The sequence below is a fragment of the Pseudomyrmex gracilis genome, unplaced genomic scaffold (genome assembly GCF_002006095.1).
Source record: "Pseudomyrmex gracilis isolate BER0280 unplaced genomic scaffold, ASM200609v1 scaffold_1065, whole genome shotgun sequence".
NCBI lineage: Eukaryota > Metazoa > Arthropoda > Insecta > Hymenoptera > Formicidae > Pseudomyrmex > Pseudomyrmex gracilis.
Genome location: NW_018021649.1, coordinates 1 through 20,506, shown reverse-complemented (window position 1 = coordinate 20,506; position 20,506 = coordinate 1). Strand labels below are relative to the sequence as shown.

The 20,506-nt window shown below is 37.4% G+C and overlaps 2 protein-coding genes across 8 annotated transcripts; one reads left to right on the top strand and one right to left on the bottom strand.

Annotated features, from left to right (window-relative positions):
- Positions 1–504: 504 nt before the first annotated feature.
- Positions 505–10,521, bottom strand: LOC109861826 (homeotic protein caudal-like). Of its 6 annotated transcripts, none has more exons than XM_020441642.1 (6): positions 9,554–10,521; positions 8,626–9,496; positions 7,208–7,279; positions 1,592–1,737; positions 863–1,477; positions 505–624 (listed from the first exon to the last, which is right to left on the bottom strand). In XM_020441642.1, the coding sequence occupies exons 1-5, from the start codon at positions 9,965–9,967 to the stop codon at positions 1,223–1,225; spliced, it is 1,758 nt and encodes a 585-aa protein (XP_020297231.1). In that variant the 5' UTR covers positions 9,968–10,521; the 3' UTR covers positions 505–624; positions 863–1,222. The 6 variants fall into 6 exon arrangements, with proteins under 6 accessions (XP_020297231.1, XP_020297233.1, XP_020297230.1 ...); XM_020441644.1 differs by having other exon boundaries at positions 8,626–9,847; positions 10,429–10,521; XM_020441641.1 differs by having other exon boundaries at positions 505–635; positions 8,626–10,521.
- A 6,704-nt stretch (positions 10,522–17,225) lies between these two features.
- On the top strand, positions 17,226–19,025 carry LOC109861828. 2 transcript variants are annotated; one of them, XR_002251026.1, is made up of 4 exons: positions 17,226–17,582; positions 17,684–17,904; positions 18,029–18,538; positions 18,621–19,025. XR_002251026.1 is itself a non-coding variant. In XM_020441648.1 (4 exons), the coding sequence occupies exons 1-4, from the start codon at positions 17,518–17,520 to the stop codon at positions 18,901–18,903; spliced, it is 1,041 nt and encodes a 346-aa protein (XP_020297237.1). In that variant the 5' UTR covers positions 17,226–17,517; the 3' UTR covers positions 18,904–19,025. The 2 variants fall into 2 exon arrangements, 1 of the variants encoding a protein (XP_020297237.1); XM_020441648.1 differs by having other exon boundaries at positions 17,722–17,904.
- The last annotated feature ends 1,481 nt before the right edge of the window (positions 19,026–20,506 follow it).

Sequence of the window (20,506 nt, the reverse complement as noted above, 5' to 3'; positions counted from 1 at the left end):
GGTAATTGATGTACGTGTTTATGGATACGGAAATTCTGTATTAATCCTTCAAGACTCTATTCTATGGTAACTTCACACTCCCCCTTGTAACCGCGTCTTCCGCATCACACAACTTTTACTTCGTAAATTGGCAAATTGTATGTAGATTTTATACATTCTTTTCTTTTTTTTTCCAGGTTTTTTATTAACCCTTCCGACTATAGTGGTTTTAAAATTCTGACGTTATGTGAAAAAATACATCAGTGATACATTAAAATAAAAAACCGCAGTTATTAACAAGTTTAATCGCGTAAAATGAAAATAAAAAAAAACGAACGGTAAATTTTGAAATAATACACAAAAAAATTTGTATTTTAAAACAAAAAAATATATATCTTTTATATATACATGTTGTTGATTATTGAATTAAATAATAATTTTGAATATATTTTTAATTAAATAATTAAAAATATATTCAAATTATATTCAAAGTAAATAAAAAAGTAAAGAGACGTTTAAGGGTTAATAAATTTCTCGCTTTTTCTCCGTATATAACTTGTTCTTCGGCAAACGTCTACACTCCGATTCGTGTCACAAGTTTCTTACACAGGTCATATTTCTTTCTGGGATGTTTCTTCTCTCTATCTAAAAGACACCTGTATATGAAATTTGAGAACGTAGAAATTTTCGAAAGTTTCACTTAAACCTTTTCTGAGTTTTTTTGTTTCTAATATATTTCTTGAAGTACATGGTTTTACTAATATAAGTACTTTTTTTATACCAGCAGACTATTTTTTCCAAATAATTTTTTCTATGATTATTTCTATGGAATATATTATAGCAGTGTGAATATATTTTTGTGTCACATATGGTTTTCACTTACTTTTGATGAGCATCATCATGGACGTTTCCCAGTTCTTCATCAAGCTTTTTGGGTTTTCCTGCGTTTCCTTGTTTGACGATTTAATTCCTTTGTGTGTGTTTGTCTTCTTTCTCTCTTTTCGTTTTCTGAAGTCGGCTATCGTGTGTAATTTTTCGGAATCGGATTCGATACCGAAAAATTACGTAATAGCCACGTGTGGCTTTCGTATTTTTTGTGAATTTCGTACGAATCATTACATCATCATCGCGAATAAGATCCAGCCGGAAAAATATAAATTACAAGAGCAAGAGCCAGCGTCGGATTGTTCGAGGCAACCTTGTTGAACGTTTTTTTTGTTTTTTTATTTTTTTTTGAGTGAATCTAGTGTTGACTAGGGTTCGAATATTGCAGCGACATGGATATCTGTGCGGAAGTGGGACCCCCGGTGGTGGCGTGCATCACTCCGCTCAACATCCTTCCCATTTGTTCGGCGGTAGGATAAGACATCAATCGGTTGGTCTCGACCGCCACCTGAGCCGCCGCCTCTTGCTCTCTGTTCCGTGCCGCCGTTTGTTCCTTCCTTTTTTTCTCCTCCTTGCGTTCTTTGGCTCGTCGATTTTGAAACCAAATTTTCACCTGTAACATTTTGAAACAAAAAAAAAGGATCGCTCGCGTTCAAAACGTCTTGACGGAAAAGTGTCGAATAAGCAAACATCGGAGTTTGTTTCTTTTTTTTTTTTTTCGACTTACCTGACGCTCCGTGAGATCCAGCTGTCCAGCCAGCTCGATCTTACGAGTGATGTTAATGTAGTGATTCGTACGAAACTCTTTTTCCAATTCTAGACGTTGAAATTCGGAATACACCACCCTGTACTTGTCTTTCGTGCGCGTTTTCCCTGTATTAAAAATCAAAAAGTCGATCAGCGATATTACATAACGTGTTACGTTTATCTGTATAACGTATATTGATTAATATTAATTAATCTGGGACGCAGCAATCGAATAATAAAATTACGACAATTTCGTGCTCTTTTGTTACTAACGTTCGCTGTTGCATTTCAGACTTCAGATTTTATTTGCTCCAGTTTTGCAAAATCAATTTTGTGCTGATTCACGTTCTAAAGTTATACGTCAGCTACTCGAAAAGATAAACTAAAAAAAAAAAAAAAAATAAAATAAAATAAAGTAAAATAAAATAAAATAAAACCAGAATGGAGAAACAAAAGAGCACGAAATTTCTGTGTAGCTTTTCACTCGATTGTGTTAGAGTAACTGTGTCCCGGCTTAATATAAAGTATATATCTCCGTGCTGATTCTCTTGTCAATAGACGTACGTTAAAGAGATAACATTTTTCAGCAAGAGCACGCACACGCCGACTACGTTAATATAAAGTAAAGAAATAAGTATCGTAATTTTTACGATAAGAATTAAGGAAGAATGTTTGCAATTTGTTTTCTACGACAACGTTCGCGCTTACAAGAGAGAGAGAGAGAAAACAATTGAGCTCTACTTTCTTAATCGCTGTAAGCGGACGGAAACTTACTCAAAAAATTTCACCGAATTGGCCAATTACAACGAACATACGTTGTAATATTGTCGAATAAAAAAACGCGACCGTTCACGAAAACTGATAAACTGTTACAATATACATTGAAATGTAAAATATTATACACACAGAAAAACACACACATACAAAAAAGTGAGAAGTCTGAAACGTAACGATGTAAAAAAAAGAGTCGCACGTGTACGATTCGCACGGGGAGAAACGTTATTGTTGCTTCCTGAGAAAAAAAGAGAGAGAGAGAGGGGGAAAGAGAGAGAGAGAGAGAGAGAGAAACTGAACATGCCGAGGTATGTACGCTACAGAAAAAAAAAAAAGAAAGGAAGAAGTGTGTCTCTCACAATCTCACACGGTGTGAATGCGGTTCTTGGCTACGTGGCGGTAACACGCGCGCAAACTACAGAATGAAGAAAGAGAGGGATGGGAAACGGGGATGGAAAGCGAGAGATGGCTCGGGAGAGGGACACGATTAGATAAGACGCGCCGGCGAGATCAAAGGCGTGCACGTTAATCCACCACTCCTCGATAAGCGAAGCGCGTCGAGGCCTTCATGGCGAGCACGAATAAGCAGCGACCTTAGACTTTTCGACCGTACGGCCACATCCACCATAGTTGTGTGAATCCAGGTAAGATGTGGCATGGCTGACGCAGGATGCGCAAGGATGTGCAGCAAAGAGATGAGGGAATATAATAGTCCCATAAAAAAAGCAGATGAATCAGAAAGACCTATACGCGACCGGCTCTCGAAAGGAATCCGTAGAATTTCTCTCGTATAGAAGTTTATATATATATATATTTTTTTTTTATTTCTCGCGTAAAAAAAATTGTTCCTCATTGATAATAAATATTTTTCACAATTAAAACTGATAGATATATCAGACACTTTTGCTGAAACTAAACGAAGTTTTTGCATACTCTATTGTTTTGTGGAGGAGAGAACAATATATATATATATATACGTGCACATTATATCTCTTTACGTACTTGCGCCGTCACTTGCGAAAGATTTGCCTTATCTACGGAGAGTCTGCTTTAATTTTTAGTAAATAATTGTGCAGAAAATCTGTGTGGAGTAACATAAGCATCGAGATTTTAGAGAATTAGGCAATACACGCGCGTGCGACACGTACAACGCGCGTTCACATTGTTCAAAATCTCTGTAATCCGTATTCAAATAACGAAGCGACATATGTATTATGAATACTGTTGGAATTTCGGGGTTTTCATCTATATAACTCCAGATTGAGATCGATCGTTATCACGAGCACATTTCCACTTCTCCGTATCTACGATAGTGCTCGAAACGCGGACGCGATTCTTTTATTGCCACTACGCGAGAGACACGCGCTATATATGTATATGATAAATCGGCACCCGATCATCGCCGATTACAATTGTTTATTCGCCGCTACCGAGTTTCGATCACACGTCCGATTGTTGGATACTCAACAATAAGTAAGTCAGTACCTTAGAGACAGATTATTTTACTTTTTTTTTATAAATTATATTTTTAGAATATTATAATAATAATTTATATTATAATATTACAATTATTATTATTATTTTATAGAAAAAAACATCTTAAGCAAAGATAAAAATTCTTGTAAATAAAATAAAAGTAGTTTTCTTAGAAGAAAAGTAAACTATTACTTAAAAACAGTGAATGTCTCTGCCGTAGATAATAAAATATAATAAATATAAATATATATAAAAATAAAAATAAATTTATATAAAATAAATTTGCGCGACACGTAAGTTCAATCGAATTACGCGATTGTATAACAGAACAGTGTGTGTGCGCCTTGAATCTCAGTTATATAAATAAAATGTGTTACACAAGATAAAATGAAAACTAAATATTAGACACTCTATATTCGCCATAAGTTTGTCAATACGATATCACGCAACTCGTGGCTCGGAGAGTTTTTCCTTTCTCGCTTTTTCATTTTTATTCTTCTCTGTCATGCCACGCATTGTTAGACTTGTGCAAATATTTGACGCGTTAACAGCGAATGTCGCGCAACCTGATGCACGTAAACAAACGTGAAACATCCTTAAAATCTTATCAAAAGGTAGACTCGTTATCTCGGAAGATTGTAATCGAATAAAAAAAAAAAAAAAAATATTCCAAACTGTACGCGGCGCGTTGGTCTTGCGATAGGTGTCGTGCGCATTACGCGCGGAGACGGAAACTCTTCGTCTTGAAGCAATTGGAAGATAATTTTGGCAGCTTTCAAAAGTGTTTTGTTACATACAAAGTAAAAGTTAATGCCAAAAAACGAACGACTTATTTGCTCCTTTTCCCCGCCGTGAAGAGACAACGGTGTTTTCTAGTGTTGCGGAAACTTTTTTCACGGTTAACGCGCGGAGATCAACTTTCGCAAGAGACTTCGAGAGGTGAACTTTTTACATTTGGAAAAGTTGGCCGGTCTCGAATGGTTTTGTGCGTTGTATACCAAGCTGCTATTTTAAAGGGCAGTCGTTCGTCGTTTGCGATGCACGCGCAAACACACGGAAGTGTGTGACTCAGGAAGGATTACCGTCGGTCTTTTTCATCTTACTGATATCGCGGAGCGCTAGCAACGATTATCCGACGAGGCACTGAACGCGGCCATGATATATACCTCAGTGTCCTCAATATATCACATTTACCAGCAAAATTTTATTCGCATTTAATAGCAGAAAATAGCGTAAAATTTTAAGAAAAATTGATTTAATTACGGCAATACTATTTTATTACGAGATGTACAAGTAGCTTCGTTCATAAAGTGTAATAGACGCGCGAAAAACACAGAGAGATGCGCTTGTCGTTAATCTTCGATATTCAATTCATCGATTTTCAATACATCGATCAACACCGGAGACGCGACGACGAAATTTTTTAAAATAAACGTCACGCTTCAGAATTTCACCGGTCCATCAATCCGTAGCTTTAAGTAAGCGAACCAAATCCACTCTCGGTGATCGCTTGAGCTATTTCTCCCGAGTATTCGCGCGCGAAATACGAGAGTATGACGGAACGAGAGGATTTTCACGAACGAACGAACGTTACAAGATGCAGGGGTGAGAAAGAAAGAGAGAAAAAAAAAGAGGGAACAGACAAGGAAGAGAGATAAAGAAGGAGACGAAAGAGGCGCGAGCGACGGGGTGAAGAAACGGTGCTCCTGGGACTCGTTGCCACCCCATTATAGCGTTTGCTCCTTCCATTTCGGGCTGCGAAATGGCAAAAGCGCGTGCCCCGCTTTTTCCTGTGGGCGTTTGACAACCCCCGGCGTGATATCTCTCGTGTCGACGAACGGCCATGTGAGCCGCAACCGGCGGGCGTGTGTGCGCACAAACCGCGGACGGCGATCCGCGCGGGTGCCATTTGTCACCGCCGTCACAATTACCTCTATTGTGCCACTTCGCATTTGTATATCGCATATCAAGTGTCCGCGAACGAAGAGAAAGATTTTTTCCAAAGTGTCGCGCGATTCTCTTCACACACAGCGCTGCAATTCTCTTCACAACCCTTCGGCCCAAAAATTCTTTTGTGTGTGTGTGTGTGTGATAATATTGTAATTTTATTAAATTTTGTAATATTTCTGCGATATCTTTCGGTCAATTATTTTGAATGTAAAAATGATTGTGTCAGTCACACACCCGCGGACCAGATTGAACGAGGATGCCGCAAAAGTACTGTCCTCTTCTCACAAAAGTTTTTTTTTTTGTCCTTTCTATTAGACTGTCTACTGAATTCCCTTATTATTATTATTATCTGTGACAAAATAGCTACGAGGGCCTCCAATTAGTCACGGTCCTTGTGCCGCAATAGATCCTATACTATAATAGGTTACAAAGTTTACAAATTTGTATCTGGTCGAACAAGATGTTTTTCTGGAAAGTGACACAGAGACAAACTTCTCTATTCTTGCACTTCGTATTCTTAAACAAACAACTTCGTCAGAAAGGGATCTCTTCGAGAGACGCGATAAAAATTCGTATTCTCTAGCAATTATTTTGCATAGATGTAAAATTGTTGTTTCGCAATCGCTCGGAAAAACAACAGCGACCGGTTTTCTTCGCGAACGCGAATGGTTCTTCGAATCTTTCTTCTTTATTTCCTTTTTTTTGCCGGTGTCGTCTTTAATCGCACCGATGAAGAGATCGCGGCGAGACGAAGGCGCCATAAAAGCGAAGGAAATCGCGTGCCGCCATGCAGAATCGTGCTCACGAAAGAGAGAGAGAGAGAGAGAAAAAAAAGGAAAAAAAAAACGCGAACATGCGAGCGCACAAGAAAGCGCACACGAAGCGCATCCCTCGCACTAAATTACAATAAGCCCCGCGATCTGCGCGAGTGTGGAGCGCGGGCTGTTGTTACGGGCAAGGAGAGGATCTGTCGAACGGCTTCTGCCCGCAATATAACCATAAAATGCAGATAATAGCCGCTGCAAGTACAGGACGCTCGTTTTGAGGCATTTAAAATTGCGCACTTACTGCCGCACGGGCACGAAATCCGAATGAGAAGCACAGAAAGAGAAATAAAATTACGATCGAGAGAATTAGAACGAAAAAAATCGCATTTGCTAACATTTAATTAAATAAATTTTAATTCAATTTTTCTTTTTTTTGTTTTTAGATATTCGCAGTTCTCGAGAATTTACGCTCACATCTAAAAACTTTGCACACGTGCTTGTTTAATAATTAAACTTGGAACGAGCAACATCGAGAGAACTGCGTGTACCAAAATGCAATAACGCAAACATGCAAACATCGAGGTAACAATAATTAACGTGCACTGATGAAAATGATTGTAAATGCGTACCGATTGTTTCAAGTCGGCAGCACAATTCGTTAATCGACGACGGCGAATCCGGATTTCCCGCGGCGTTGCACACTGCAACAATGAACGGCAACACAATCTCTTTCATCAAAAGGCCATTTATATATATATATATACGTGTTAATGAGAGAAATTGATCTTGACCCCGAGCGCGATCGAATTGCACTCGGGATTTACGCGGTGATGCCGCGAAGAGAAATCGCTCCTCGTTACGTAAAACGATGAAATTAACGAGAATTAACTCTTCCGTTCCCGCGTGTGTTGATTCAGGCTCGAGGTGGGACGAGACACGCTCACACACGTAGGGAGGAACTTTCTTTCGAGTCCGGTGAAAAATCAAGGCGGATGACAAGAGAGACCGAGAGAGAGAAAGGATCATCTCACAAATATTTGAGAGCAATTAGATATTTGCTCGTCTGTTACCGTGTGTTTACACCCGGTTTGCGCCGTATCTAGACCGACGAGATGTGTTTATGGCCGCGCGCGTATACGATATACTTATATGCGCGAAGAGAAGAGTTGCGCGTCTCTCTCCTCATCGCGTTCTTCGCTTCTCTCGTTAGAGATGCGAGCTTCACGTGCTTTTTGATTGTTTGACTTCTTTTCGAGCTGCTTATTGAAAGACTGAGAAAGCAGGTTTTCATTGAAGTTGAAAGTTCTAATCCTACTAGAGTCTAGTCGCGCATCGTGATCGAAACTTAAATACTTCCAGATGTTACGTACTTTATAATTGAATGAATAATGTTTCAATTTATGTAACATAAAATTAATAAATTTTTTATAAATTCTTTTCGTGTATAAATATATATACACGCCTAAAATAAAATAGTAAAATTTACAATACGTTCGATGTGTGTGTTCTATTTGTTAGATTACGCTACAATTGTACGGGTGATGACGATTTGATCTTCTTTGAAATCAATTGTAATGTACCACTATAATATACAACGTACCATTTTTCACGTAAATTCTTTGCGTTTTTTGTGCCACACTTATTGTACAGTCAAATGCGAGATAAGATAAAAACAAATTGCGCGATCGAGATGACGAGAGCGAACAAAGAATAAAATAATTCCGCCGGCAGACGGAAATCGCTTCCGGGGAGCGCGCAGTTTGTTAATTTTTTTTATCTACATAGCGAAGTTGCTACGTTTGCTTTCAATAAAAATTCGATTTTTATAATAATCACAGAATGAAGTTTTTTTTATGAAAAGGACACATGATTCTAATACTTATCGTAACGCTAATTGAGTGATACCGTAAAAGATGAAGAACAATATGTATCGGAAAAAGATTTAAAATTAAATGTTTTCTAATATAGGTACACGCGTTTATTTTTCATGACAATCAATAATCATGCGAACAAGAACGACGCGTACATTGTTCATCTTAACACTGACCTGGTTTCGGTTGACTCTGATACGACGTTTTCTTCATCCAATCGTAAGGTTGTCTCCTTTCCCTGGGACATGGTTGGAAACGCCTCGAGGTGGACGGTATGTCGAGAGCTCTCGGTGAGATCGGACCGATCGCGGTCGACGTGGACGGTAGATTCATTTGAGCGCACATAGAAGGAGCGTTTCGTAAATTGTTCATATTTCCCCCGCGTGGATACGAGGGTATTTCCGTGGGCGACGCGACGGACGGGCTGCTGTGAATGCTGCCGTTCATGCTGCCGTCCACGCTACCGTCCAGACTATTGTTCAGACTGTTGTTCACGCCGTTGTTCATGGGCACGCCCGGGAACAAAGGCGGCACATACGACGTAGCAGGTTGATTAGGCGAGGATTGCGACGTGACGGGCGGCGAATAGTGCTGCGGCGGCGAGTATTGGTGCGGTGGCGAAGAGTGATAACCCGGTCCCATTTGTTGCTGGGGCGGCGAATTCTGCTGATGCATCTGCAGCGGCAAAGACTGCGACGACTGTTGCTGCTGATAGGGTTGCTGAGGGGAAGACTGATGCGGCGAGGATTGCTGCTGATAGGACTGCGGCGACGGGCGTTGTTGAAAGTTCAACGGCGACGTCGAGTTTTGCTGATAATTCGGCGACGGATGCTGCTGATAGTTGCGCGGCGGCGACGGGTGTTGCTGCTGATAGTTCTGCGGCGGCGACTGATGCTGCTGATAGTTCTGCTGCGACGACGAGTTCTGCTGAAGATGTTGCTGCTGCAGAGACGGTGGCGAGTGTCCCCCGTAGGACTGCTGCGAGGACGGACGTTGGTGATAATTTCGTTGCAATTGCTGCGACGTCGAGTGAAGATACGGCTGTTGCTGGAATAGAAGTTGTTGTTGATACGTCGGCAAACCGGAATAAGACCAGCTCAATACCTCAGCGGTGAGCAACGACGAGATCGAGTTCGTCTGATGGTGATGATGATAAAGATGAGGCAGAGTCGATGTGGGGGATGATCCTTTCGACGGATATCCGTACAATTGATGCTGCGGATTATCAATGGCTGTGGCGGCGATCATGGTCGTATACGGTTGAGCTTGTTGTTGCGCAAGTGTTTGTTGTTGCTGCGTTTGTTGCATCAACAGCTGATTATGCGCGATTCCTGGATTATTAAAGGTTTGCTGTTGATGCTGCTGTTGTTGTTGCTGCTGTTGCTGCTGCTGTTGCTGCTGACGATACGGAACATCCAAATTCGTCTGGTTATAGTGTGGTATCATTTTGACGAAGTTGGCGTGATTGCTTGATTTGACACTTGCGGATTCTTGCGCAAAAAGATCGAACGACGGCATGCTTTCGCACACCGATCACTTAACTCACGTGACGCACGTGCATTCAAACAGTACGCAAAAAAAAATCACATCATGTCATGTCAAAAGTATCATCACCTCACAATGCCACTCAAAACAGTCGGTAATTAAGAACATTGTAAAATGACAAAATTAACGAACGAGTATTAACGAAAAAAAAAGTCTTAACGAATCGCAAAAAATACAGCCGTAAGAAACGACAATTAATTACATGGTCGATATACGAACGATCTGCGATTATCGAGAATCGTTTTGGTTGTGAAATGTTCACGGCGCAAATAGTGTGACAACAGCGAATATAACAAACGAGTCAGTGAGTTGCGATCGATAGACGATCACAATCTGCGATTATCGAGAATCGTTTCACTAATTAAAAATGCCACGTTGGATTGCGGCCTGTCAGAAAAACGCACGCGTTACACCGAACGAAAAACAACACTTACACAATCGAACAATTGATTCAAATGAACGGCGAGACAAGATCCTCATCCGAGCAGATGTTTAAACGTCGAACGCAGAGAATCAAGATCAGATACTGACATACTGCACCCAGCTTTTTAAGTTACAAAAGGCTTACTAGCCGCGCATCACGCGAGTGCGAAGAAGAGCGCTGTCGTCGAGCTGGGCGGACTTCGTCCCCGCCAGAAGATACAACGAACCAATCGACGTTCGCTGTTCGGCGAATGGAGTCCAACACCTGTATAGTGGTCGGCGCAGAGAATTTCGCCCGCCTACAGAAAAAGAACAGAACACAGAGAGAGAAAGAGAGAGACGGAAGAGCAAGCGAGATAAAAGAAATGAGAGAAAGAGGGAAGTTAGCTCTTACCTATATTGTGCTCTCTCTCTTTTTTTTTCTTCGTGGTTTCTTCCTTGCGCTTTCACATTAGGAATTCAAAGATTAGAAAAATTGGCAAATGAGTGCTGTTGCAAGTGTTCGTTTTGACAGAGTCTTAGTTTTTTTTTCTCGCTGAGAAAAAAAAGAATACGTGTTCAACTCTTTCCTTTTTTTTTCTCATCAAGAAAAAAAAGGGTACCGTTTTTAGACAGACTTTTAAACAAAACTGCAAACTTACAAAATGGTGTCTTGCGCAGACCCAACTCGGACGGTTATTTTTGACTCAGCAGCGAAAGTTCGAATTTTTTCATAAAAATATCTTATTTTTCAATTTATTTAATTCAATTCAAACGTCAACATAACTCCAACTATGGAATATAATTAGCGCCAGATTATGCGCTACACGTTTGTGATTTGTATGAAAATTTGCGAGTAAAAGCTTAAAGAAAAGATCTCGTCAAACTTTGACATGTGCTAAGACAAATTATACGCGTGCACGATACGTTTACACGTAAATCCGATTGGTGTGCGTACTTGTGTGATATATTATATAATTATATAGTACTTATAATATAGATATACAATAAAGTCTGAAATGATTTATATCACTTACCTACAAATCGCGCCGCGGTTCATAAATCATTTCGCGCGACGCTCAGACAATTTAGAAACTACAAAAACTCAAGTTTATCTTGGCTTGAGATTAAGATCGATACTCATTGTTTATTACGTTTACTTAAGTTGAAGTGGGAAACGTACACTATGCGCGCGCTTTAAAACAGGTGTTTTGATGATTGTTAAATTACATCTGAATGAAGATACGTCGGCGCACGCGCCTACATATTTATGCACGCGTATATCGCTACATCATACACGCGAACGAGATGAATTTATTACAGTACCATTCCCAATACGCAAATATATGATCCGGAAATTTGTTTGTAGTTTTTCCGTGATACAAAACCGTCTTTTGTTTTTTACGTTATAAGTTTGTAGATAAACTTTGTCTTCAGGCTTTGTCTGCCGAGAAAGAGAGTCTCCAAGAAAAATACAAGACAATGTGCAGAGAGAGAGCGTTTAAACATATTATTGAAGTTATGAATAAGTTTATTCTTCCTTCGAAGAATACTTTCGAGGGAAAGTACTTCAGCAATTGAAAAGAAATATAACGCGTTTTTCTCTGCATTGTACATTTGTAGATTAAATTTGGAAAAAATGATGACACGCGTCAAGATTTTCTCCGTATGTGCGAACATTACCGGACCGTTAGATCGCGTCCTCGCGCCATTATGTTGAAAGTTACTTTTGAGCGGATACTAAAATTTTATAGCGTATACCAATAATAATATTTACAGCAAGGAAGGGATGAGGTTGTAGAAACGTCACATGTTTATTGAGTGCTTATAAGACAATAAACAACATAAGTTACGCTTGTCTCATAGAACGCGCCGCGTTCACAATTTATTACAGATTATAGATTTACCATGCGTGTTTAAGCACAAACTGAATGGTTTTTTCACGCATATTTCCAGATTCACTCATCTGCTTCCGCTTACGTGGGTCATATAAGTACGTGAAAAAAGAAGATCTTTACGTCAAATTGGTGTTTCGATCTTAATCATTTACTGCGGTCAAACTAAGTAATGAAGTAATTATAGTGTCAGATGCGAAAAATATTAGTTACACCAATGTCACGTTAATTTTTGTCACGCATTTTTTATATCGACAAATATAATATATACTTGTGTTATAAATTTTTCTTTTATCAATTACTTAATTTATGTGTCAAACTTTTCGTGTCATTGAATGTATATATAGAAGGGAATAGATATTTTCTCAGTCTTTTACACGTGACGAGTGCGAAATAAAAGATAAAAAAAATTTGATCGTAGACAAAAGTAAGTCGATATATATATCCTTTCGTGCTGTGCGCACACGTCGGAGAGTTATAGTTACGTGAGTCCACGGACATTAATTGGCGAACATCTTGGTTGCCTCACAGACTCGGCAACTTTAATGATCAGCCCGTAAAAATGTTTCCTATTTTTTTTTTTTTTTTTTTATGACGCTATAAAGCGGCCTCGACTCGCTGAAAGCGCGCGCATAGCTGAACGCGCGATGGTGCATGCTGCACATTATTATGCGATACATTCGGTAATGTTTTTCATTGTTTGCAGCTAGTAAAACTTTTTTCTACGCGAACGCAACGCACGCGTATATAAAAATATAATATAAAACAAAATATATAATTTTATACTCACATACATGCACTCGTACTGTACACACACGTAATCGTGAATCGTTTAATAGATCGTCCGGAAAATTCGATAGCTGATTAATCGTAAAACAAATAATTCGGATATGATAAACGTGAGCAACGAGATCACACCCGGGAGAAATGACTTTACAGCCGCGAGTGTTGTAAACGTGGTGGTGTTCTAAAGTTTCAAACGTTCAGACAACGTTAAAAAAATTAATTACACAAACCTCTACGCGCCAAATTTAACGTTTGTACAATGGCTTTTGGCTATTTAATTTATATGTAAAACTCGACTACTTTATATATTCATTTTTTTGCCTAATTCCGAACATTCTTGCATCATTTGCGCACTTAACAATAAAAAAAGAGATAAATTTGGATTTTCTTACAAATTCCACAGTGACGCCTTATCGTGCATATATCTTCGTTGATGAAAACTCTCTGTCTCTCCGCAAAAGAGCCGGAGTGTAATTTCTGGCACAAGATCTAGTTATACTGCGGCGCGGAAGAGGAGGATAGCACGTGAACTCAATGGCACCTGCGGGGAGCATGATAGCACATTGAAGCACCACAACGTCTCATAACTTTACATAAAATTAGTATCTAAAAGCCCCCCGTTCTCCAGGGTCGTAGAGAGAGTGCTCCCGCTAACTCTAACATTATGGCCGCGGAAGTTCGAATGTTTAATCGGCGAGAATAACATTAAGATCCCGTGGAAGCGCATAATAATATTATCGGATTAATCTCGAATAACGGAGAACTTCTCCAAAATACTGGCGGGGACAAAAATTGCAACAAAAAATTACGGAGAGAAACGAACTATACGCACGCACACAAATATGTAATTGAAAGAAAAATTCTGTCTTGTCACACTTATTGTTATTAATAATTTATAAGCCGTTATAGTTTTTCTTAATTTATATATTTAATATTCGAGGTCACATTTGCTAAAAAAAAAAAAGAAAAACTTAGCGTGACTGAATGTCTACGTTGTGCTATGAACGTCAAGTTTGTCGCTTGGTGTACACACGGAGATATATCTCTCCGGTGAAGTACGCGCGCGCGCGAGAAGGTATTAATTGCGATTACATAATATTTTACGACGGTACTTTAAATAGTGACTCTATCTCGGTCCCGTGTGAAGTTCCGCATATTGCGAGACGGTCGCCAGAAAATTACTCATTAGAATGGTATAACATCGGATTTTACAATTCAATTTATTTATTGCCGTCGTATTGTGCGAATCTCTTGTGTCAGCAAATTTTTTGTATGTTGATTACCGTGTGTTGATCTTGTCAAACACACATACATATACACGGTGTTAAGCGCAAAATTTTTTCCTGTCGCGAACAAAAATATCGCGTTGATTTGTTCGTAACACGAAATGATAAACAGATTATAATCTGAGATTATAATCTTCATATTTTTTTTTTATTGATTATTTTAATACATAGGATAATTATAAAAGAAATCCATGTACTTGGAAGAGCTTTTTTTGAAGATAGAAATCGAAGATCAGAGATAATTAACGGAATTCAAATTGAAAATCGTGAGTTTCAAATTTTCAAATTAGCGAGTTTTGATTTTTAATTAATTGTATGAGCGAAAAACCTTTATTAGGAAGAGAAGGTTTTTATCGCGCGCAAGAAGTTTTATCTTCTTACAATTATACACTAGTATTTCATGTACAAGTTTTTCTATTGTGGCGTCCTGGCGAGATAGAATCACTAACTAAATTACGAGCTAGTCCGTCGATATCCAGAGAACACGTGTATCAGAAAGATATCTAAAAGACGTCGTCGTGTTCTCTACAAATATTATTTTCGCAGGTGTTATCTTTTGCTGATCTGCCTTTTTTTTCACGATATTTTTATAAAAGAATAAATTCTTATATAAACTATTGTTTTCGTTAAATTAAAACTGTTGTAAATTCAAGAAAGTAACAAAAAGCGAGAACAAGCGGTTTCGATTTTTGAGACGAACTTTTTCAGAGTCTGTTGGAAGAAGTGGGTGTGAACTATCGTCAAGATAGGCGGATATTTCCCCCACTAGAATGGCAATTGACGACTGCCATTGTGCGTAATATAATGGCGGAGATCCAGGAAGCGTCCCCGACCGTGTAACAAAAGGAATAAAAAAAGTCAAGAAAGAAAAAATCATAGAAAAAGATATCTATTAAAATATAATGCAACTGTTACTTTTTGAGATATTAGGAAATCGCCAGCAATTTTTGTTTCGCGCGCTTTATAGCAGTGGACGTTTTTTTTTTTTTTTAAGAACAGAGACGTTCCACGCAAACTTTCTTTTGTGACAAAGCAAAGTATCTTCGGATAATATCTATTGATATGTAATGAGATATAATTTGTTTTAACTTAAGAAATTAAAAGAGAATTATAAAAAAAATTAGAATTAAATTAAAATGAAAAGTCAAGCATTCGTGGAATCACATATAAATAATTACCTCATTTGTAATTTTGATTTTGTTAGATACATTATGTATATCATATATCTCTGTTTAGTATATATTCAATATACACTGTCAAAATAATAAAATTGTATAAAATGTAAACTATCTTGTATTTATTACATTTCTTGCTACTTTGCGCACGTGACTCCTGGACTGTCATTCTGTACTTTATTTTATTTCTTGATGTGCAGCGCTCCAATACGCTGCGTTTGCACCAGAGAGAAAACCAATAACGGCCACGTGAAAAATTCTAATAGCTTTCTATCCTGTAAGCCAGCATTATGTCCATGATTAAAACACATTGGCAACTACGTAGCTACGTTTACGAGCGACTTGTCAATTGTAATGAGCATTTTTGTGTCGGCTGTAACTCTTTTGTCATTTTATTTAACGTTGTATTAAACTATACTTATGTAACTATTAGAACATTGCAATTTCCTGTGTGTTTTAAGCTCGTCATTAAGTCCAGAGAGTGGATATTCTCTGCAGTTTTTATTTTTTCATTTTACACAACTTTTACTAAATACATATTAAAAATGAGCTCGTGATTCAAGACGATTTCAAACAGTAACAGCCGGAAATGATTACATAGAGTATTTATTATAAACTATTTACAAAACAAATCTTCATACAAGCGTTTAATATTATTTCAAATATCTTTAAAATTCTCTCACCGGGAACAAATACTTACTACCGTATTGTGTTATTCTTCGAGACACTAAGAAACATGATCGGCAAGTGCATCCAGTGAGTGAAATTGTGGTAAAAGAACAGAAGAGACGTTGAATCTTTTTTTATGAAAAAAAACAATAATATATATAATTACGTACAACTCCAACGATGATCGAATTTGTTATAGCAATGGAAAATTACTTTCAAACAGCAATCTTTTTTCACATCAATGCTTCCGTTGTCTTATATTATTAAGAAAATCGAAAAACTTACTTTTGCGCATGCATTGTTTCTAGCATCATGCATATATTTTAATATCAATAGCAATTACTCCTAGTGTCTTGATGTCCGTTTCACATATGCCACTGGTACGAATAGTAGACAAAAAAGAAAATTCTTGTCGTTTTCTTGGAGATTTTAATACAAAACGACATCATCAAAAAAGATATATATATAAATATTATTTATTTTTCACATTTACGCGTGAAAATAACGTGACTGTGTAATTTCTATTATATATAACATTAAATAATACATATTATACATATAATTTATTATATATTTATAATATTATACTTTATATTGTATTATATGTATTATATACATACTACAGTAATGTCACTGACCTCGGCCGCGCGGCCTTGGTGGGGGGGGGGTCACTGACCGCGGGCACGCGACCGCGGCGAAGTCAATGACCTCAGTCGCGCGACTGCAGTAGAGTCACTGACCTCGGTCGCGCGACCGCGGCGGTGTTACTGACTTCGGTCACGTAATTACGGTATATATATATATATCTATAATATTTTCTTTTTTACTCTTTTCTTTAGTCACGTGTTGTTTTCCCACTTCTCTTTCTCACTATTTTTTGAGTTTGATTTTCATGCGTTATTTCTGACATTTCTCATATGTGTATTATATATGGTTTGCACTAAAACATTGTTGGCACTACTGAGATGCTTCGCTTTAGCGCCAAGTTCAATTATTATCTTTCTTACAATATATCAGATTTCCTAACCTGCACATTCCGTGATATTGCTTAATAATTCGTTTTGCTAAAAGCGCAAAGCGTCACTTTGTTTTCTGTCATAGATTTATTTTGTACAAAAACATGTCGATTAAATGCATCAATATTTGAGATAGTAGATGCATTTTAAACAATTAATTATTTTGTATATAAAAACTCGAAAACTTCAAAGTGTTCACTTATAAGATATCTTATATTATACAAGTAAGCAAAGCAATCACACAATTTGCGACTGCAATTGCAATCTCAAACTGAGTCTTTTAAGTGTTAAAAAATGGTTGTATGCTCTGTATGTTGGCAAGAACATAATCCTCTATTTCCACAGCGGAAATTTCACAGGTAATGCATAAATTCAAATACAGATATGTAAGTAGTCACTTTCATTATTTATACATTTTCTTATACTTTTTCTTATACTTTTTCTTATACACTTTCTTCAGCCTAAATTAAAATTCAATGCAAGAACATACACTTATAGCTTCCCATCAAATGCAGAAAAGCGAGAGGAATGGTTTAAAAGTATTGGTCGTGTTATTGAAACTTATAAGACTGCAAGAATTTGCAGCGACCATTTCACAGAAGATGATTATTATGATACTGGCACCATCGTCCAACCTAGAAGATTAAAGAACACTGCAATTCCATCTATCTTTACCCAAAAGTACAAAGGGTTTTTCATTAAACTAAGTAGATTTCAAGAGTATATTAAGATACTCTATATATAATTACATATGTATAAAACATCTGGTGTTAAGGAAATATAATAAATTTTGTTTTTATAACAGATCTTGTAAGAGAAAATCAAAGAAAGATGTTTCAGTAGTCGACATTCAAGATGAGAGTCAACATGACTCAACAATTGAAATTCAATCTGACGATCAACTTAACTCAGTGTTAAACATTCAATATGACTCTGCAACCGAAGTTCAACATGACGATCAATGCAATTCAATAATCGAAATTCCATGTGACTCCATAATCATCGTTCAACGTGATGACGATCAGCTTGACTTAACAATCGATGCTCAATATGATGATAATGAGCAAGATTCAACAATCGAAGTTCAACATAACTCTACAATTGAAGTTCAACAAGACTCATCAATTGAAACGCAACACAATAAACATGAGAATGGACATGACTCGATAATGGACATTCAAAATGACAGTGAACATGGTTCGATAATCGACGATCAACACGACAGTGAACATGACTCAATGATTGACTTTCAAGAGGATAATAATGTTAGCACCGAACCATTACTTGTCACGAAAAATGGCAAACCTCAAAAAAGGTGAGGCTGAAAGAGAAATAATGAAACATTCTAATTTTTGTCTAACTTGCAAATATTACAAACAAACTCTCGCTGTTTTCAGAAAACGATCTGACATCAGTTACCTGGACAAGGTTTTTGTAAAGACCGGTGAACACCAGAGAGAATGTTTAAGAAAAACGGATTTTGTCAATGTTCAAGCATGGACCACGTTTTTAAAATTTCTTACTTACACCAGACGTTTAAAAAAACGTTCTCAAGAACAAAATACACACTTGCAGCATAAAATTGTATCAGCGCAGATTATGGCGGAGAAGTTAAAGACGCATTACGCAAAAACAATGCATCAAGCAAATGAGAAGAATACATTCCAAGACCAATTGTGATTGAGAATAAATTTTATTTAAAACAAATTACACATATTGCGCGTATTTTATCGAGCACTGTTATACGACAAAAGATTACATGTGTAATTTATTTTAATAAAACCTACATGTCTAGTCAGCACACATGCTCGTCTCAGCTGCTTTTTAAGATCAGTCGTGTACTTGCGATTAACTAGCACGCAATTAGTTCATCGCAAAACGTGTAAACTCAGATTTTTTTCTAATACTAGTGCGCATACCAGTTGCAAAGATTACGAAGATGCCGCCAAAGCTGTTCTGGCGACAGAGAGTCATGGCGCTTCCACCTTAGCCAATCTGCTCGCTTCTTTAACACTGTCTACCGCTACTGCGCACGCGTCTTAGCAAAAGCAGAGAGAAGCCTGAGAGCAACCAGATCCATAAAAGAATGTGTAATCACTTTTCCGCCCTGTAAACTAGCGCATAGGATCCACGGGTGGTACACATTGGAACTACGCAGCCAGTCCACGAGCGACATGTCGGTGCGCTATGTCCACAGCGTGCGGTTCTATTCTGTGCTATGTGCACGAGTTTAAATGGTCACTTTCTTTAAGTGTGTGAATATATTCGAGAGCGTGAATTTGATTTTTTTTGAAATTTAAAATGACCGATCTCGCGATGAGAAGATGAGACAGGAAAACAGAAAAGGATAAGAAAAAACATTGCAACTTTTCGTACAACATAAATGTGATATACAAGAAAAGATGTGATAGTCAAGAAAAGAATCTTATTTTAGCGAGCAGCATCAGAATTTGTAGAGTGTACTCAGGTACCATCTCCTTTATCATCATTTGCTGCTATTTGCTTTTATTTTTTTACAAACGCTACATATATACATATAGTTACATTACAAAGTAAAAACAATAAAATACGTACATTATTTAAAATTGGTTTGACGGCACACAAATATATGTGTGTCTGAAAAGTTGCATTTTCAAAAAATATATCTTTTACCGGTTTATTACAATTTATCAGAGTGTGTTACAATTTTTGAGTTTTACAATTTTCCAAGTTTTTTACATATATATCGATACAATAAAGTAAATACATAATAAATACGAACCACACATGGCAATATTTCTGGCAAAATTACACTTATTGTATGCTATACTTCATCGCACACATTAAATTCTCGATATAAATTTCATTTACTTATGCTTTACAATTCGAATTCTTATTATTGAAGTCTTATATATAGTTTTTACATACAATAAATGTAACCTTACCTTACATAAACAAAACTTAATCTTACATTTACATGCATATGCAGTGATTCATATTAATCAGTGCATTTGCAATTTTCCTAATTTTTAAACCTGCTATATCCTACCCTAAACATCTATCTTAAACATTACTAGCCTTGTTAATCAGGATTAAGGCTGCATGGCACATGCCTTGATCCTAATCTTACATGTTCATTCCTACCTATATCCGCGGTCTAGTACATTTTCTACCTACTCGATTACAAAAATTTCCTACCTACCCGGTCTAACATATTTTCTACAAGCGTTTGTAGATCCCTACCTACATTGTTTTAGAAAGATTTAAAACCTATCAATATCGTAGATCCCTACCTACATATTTT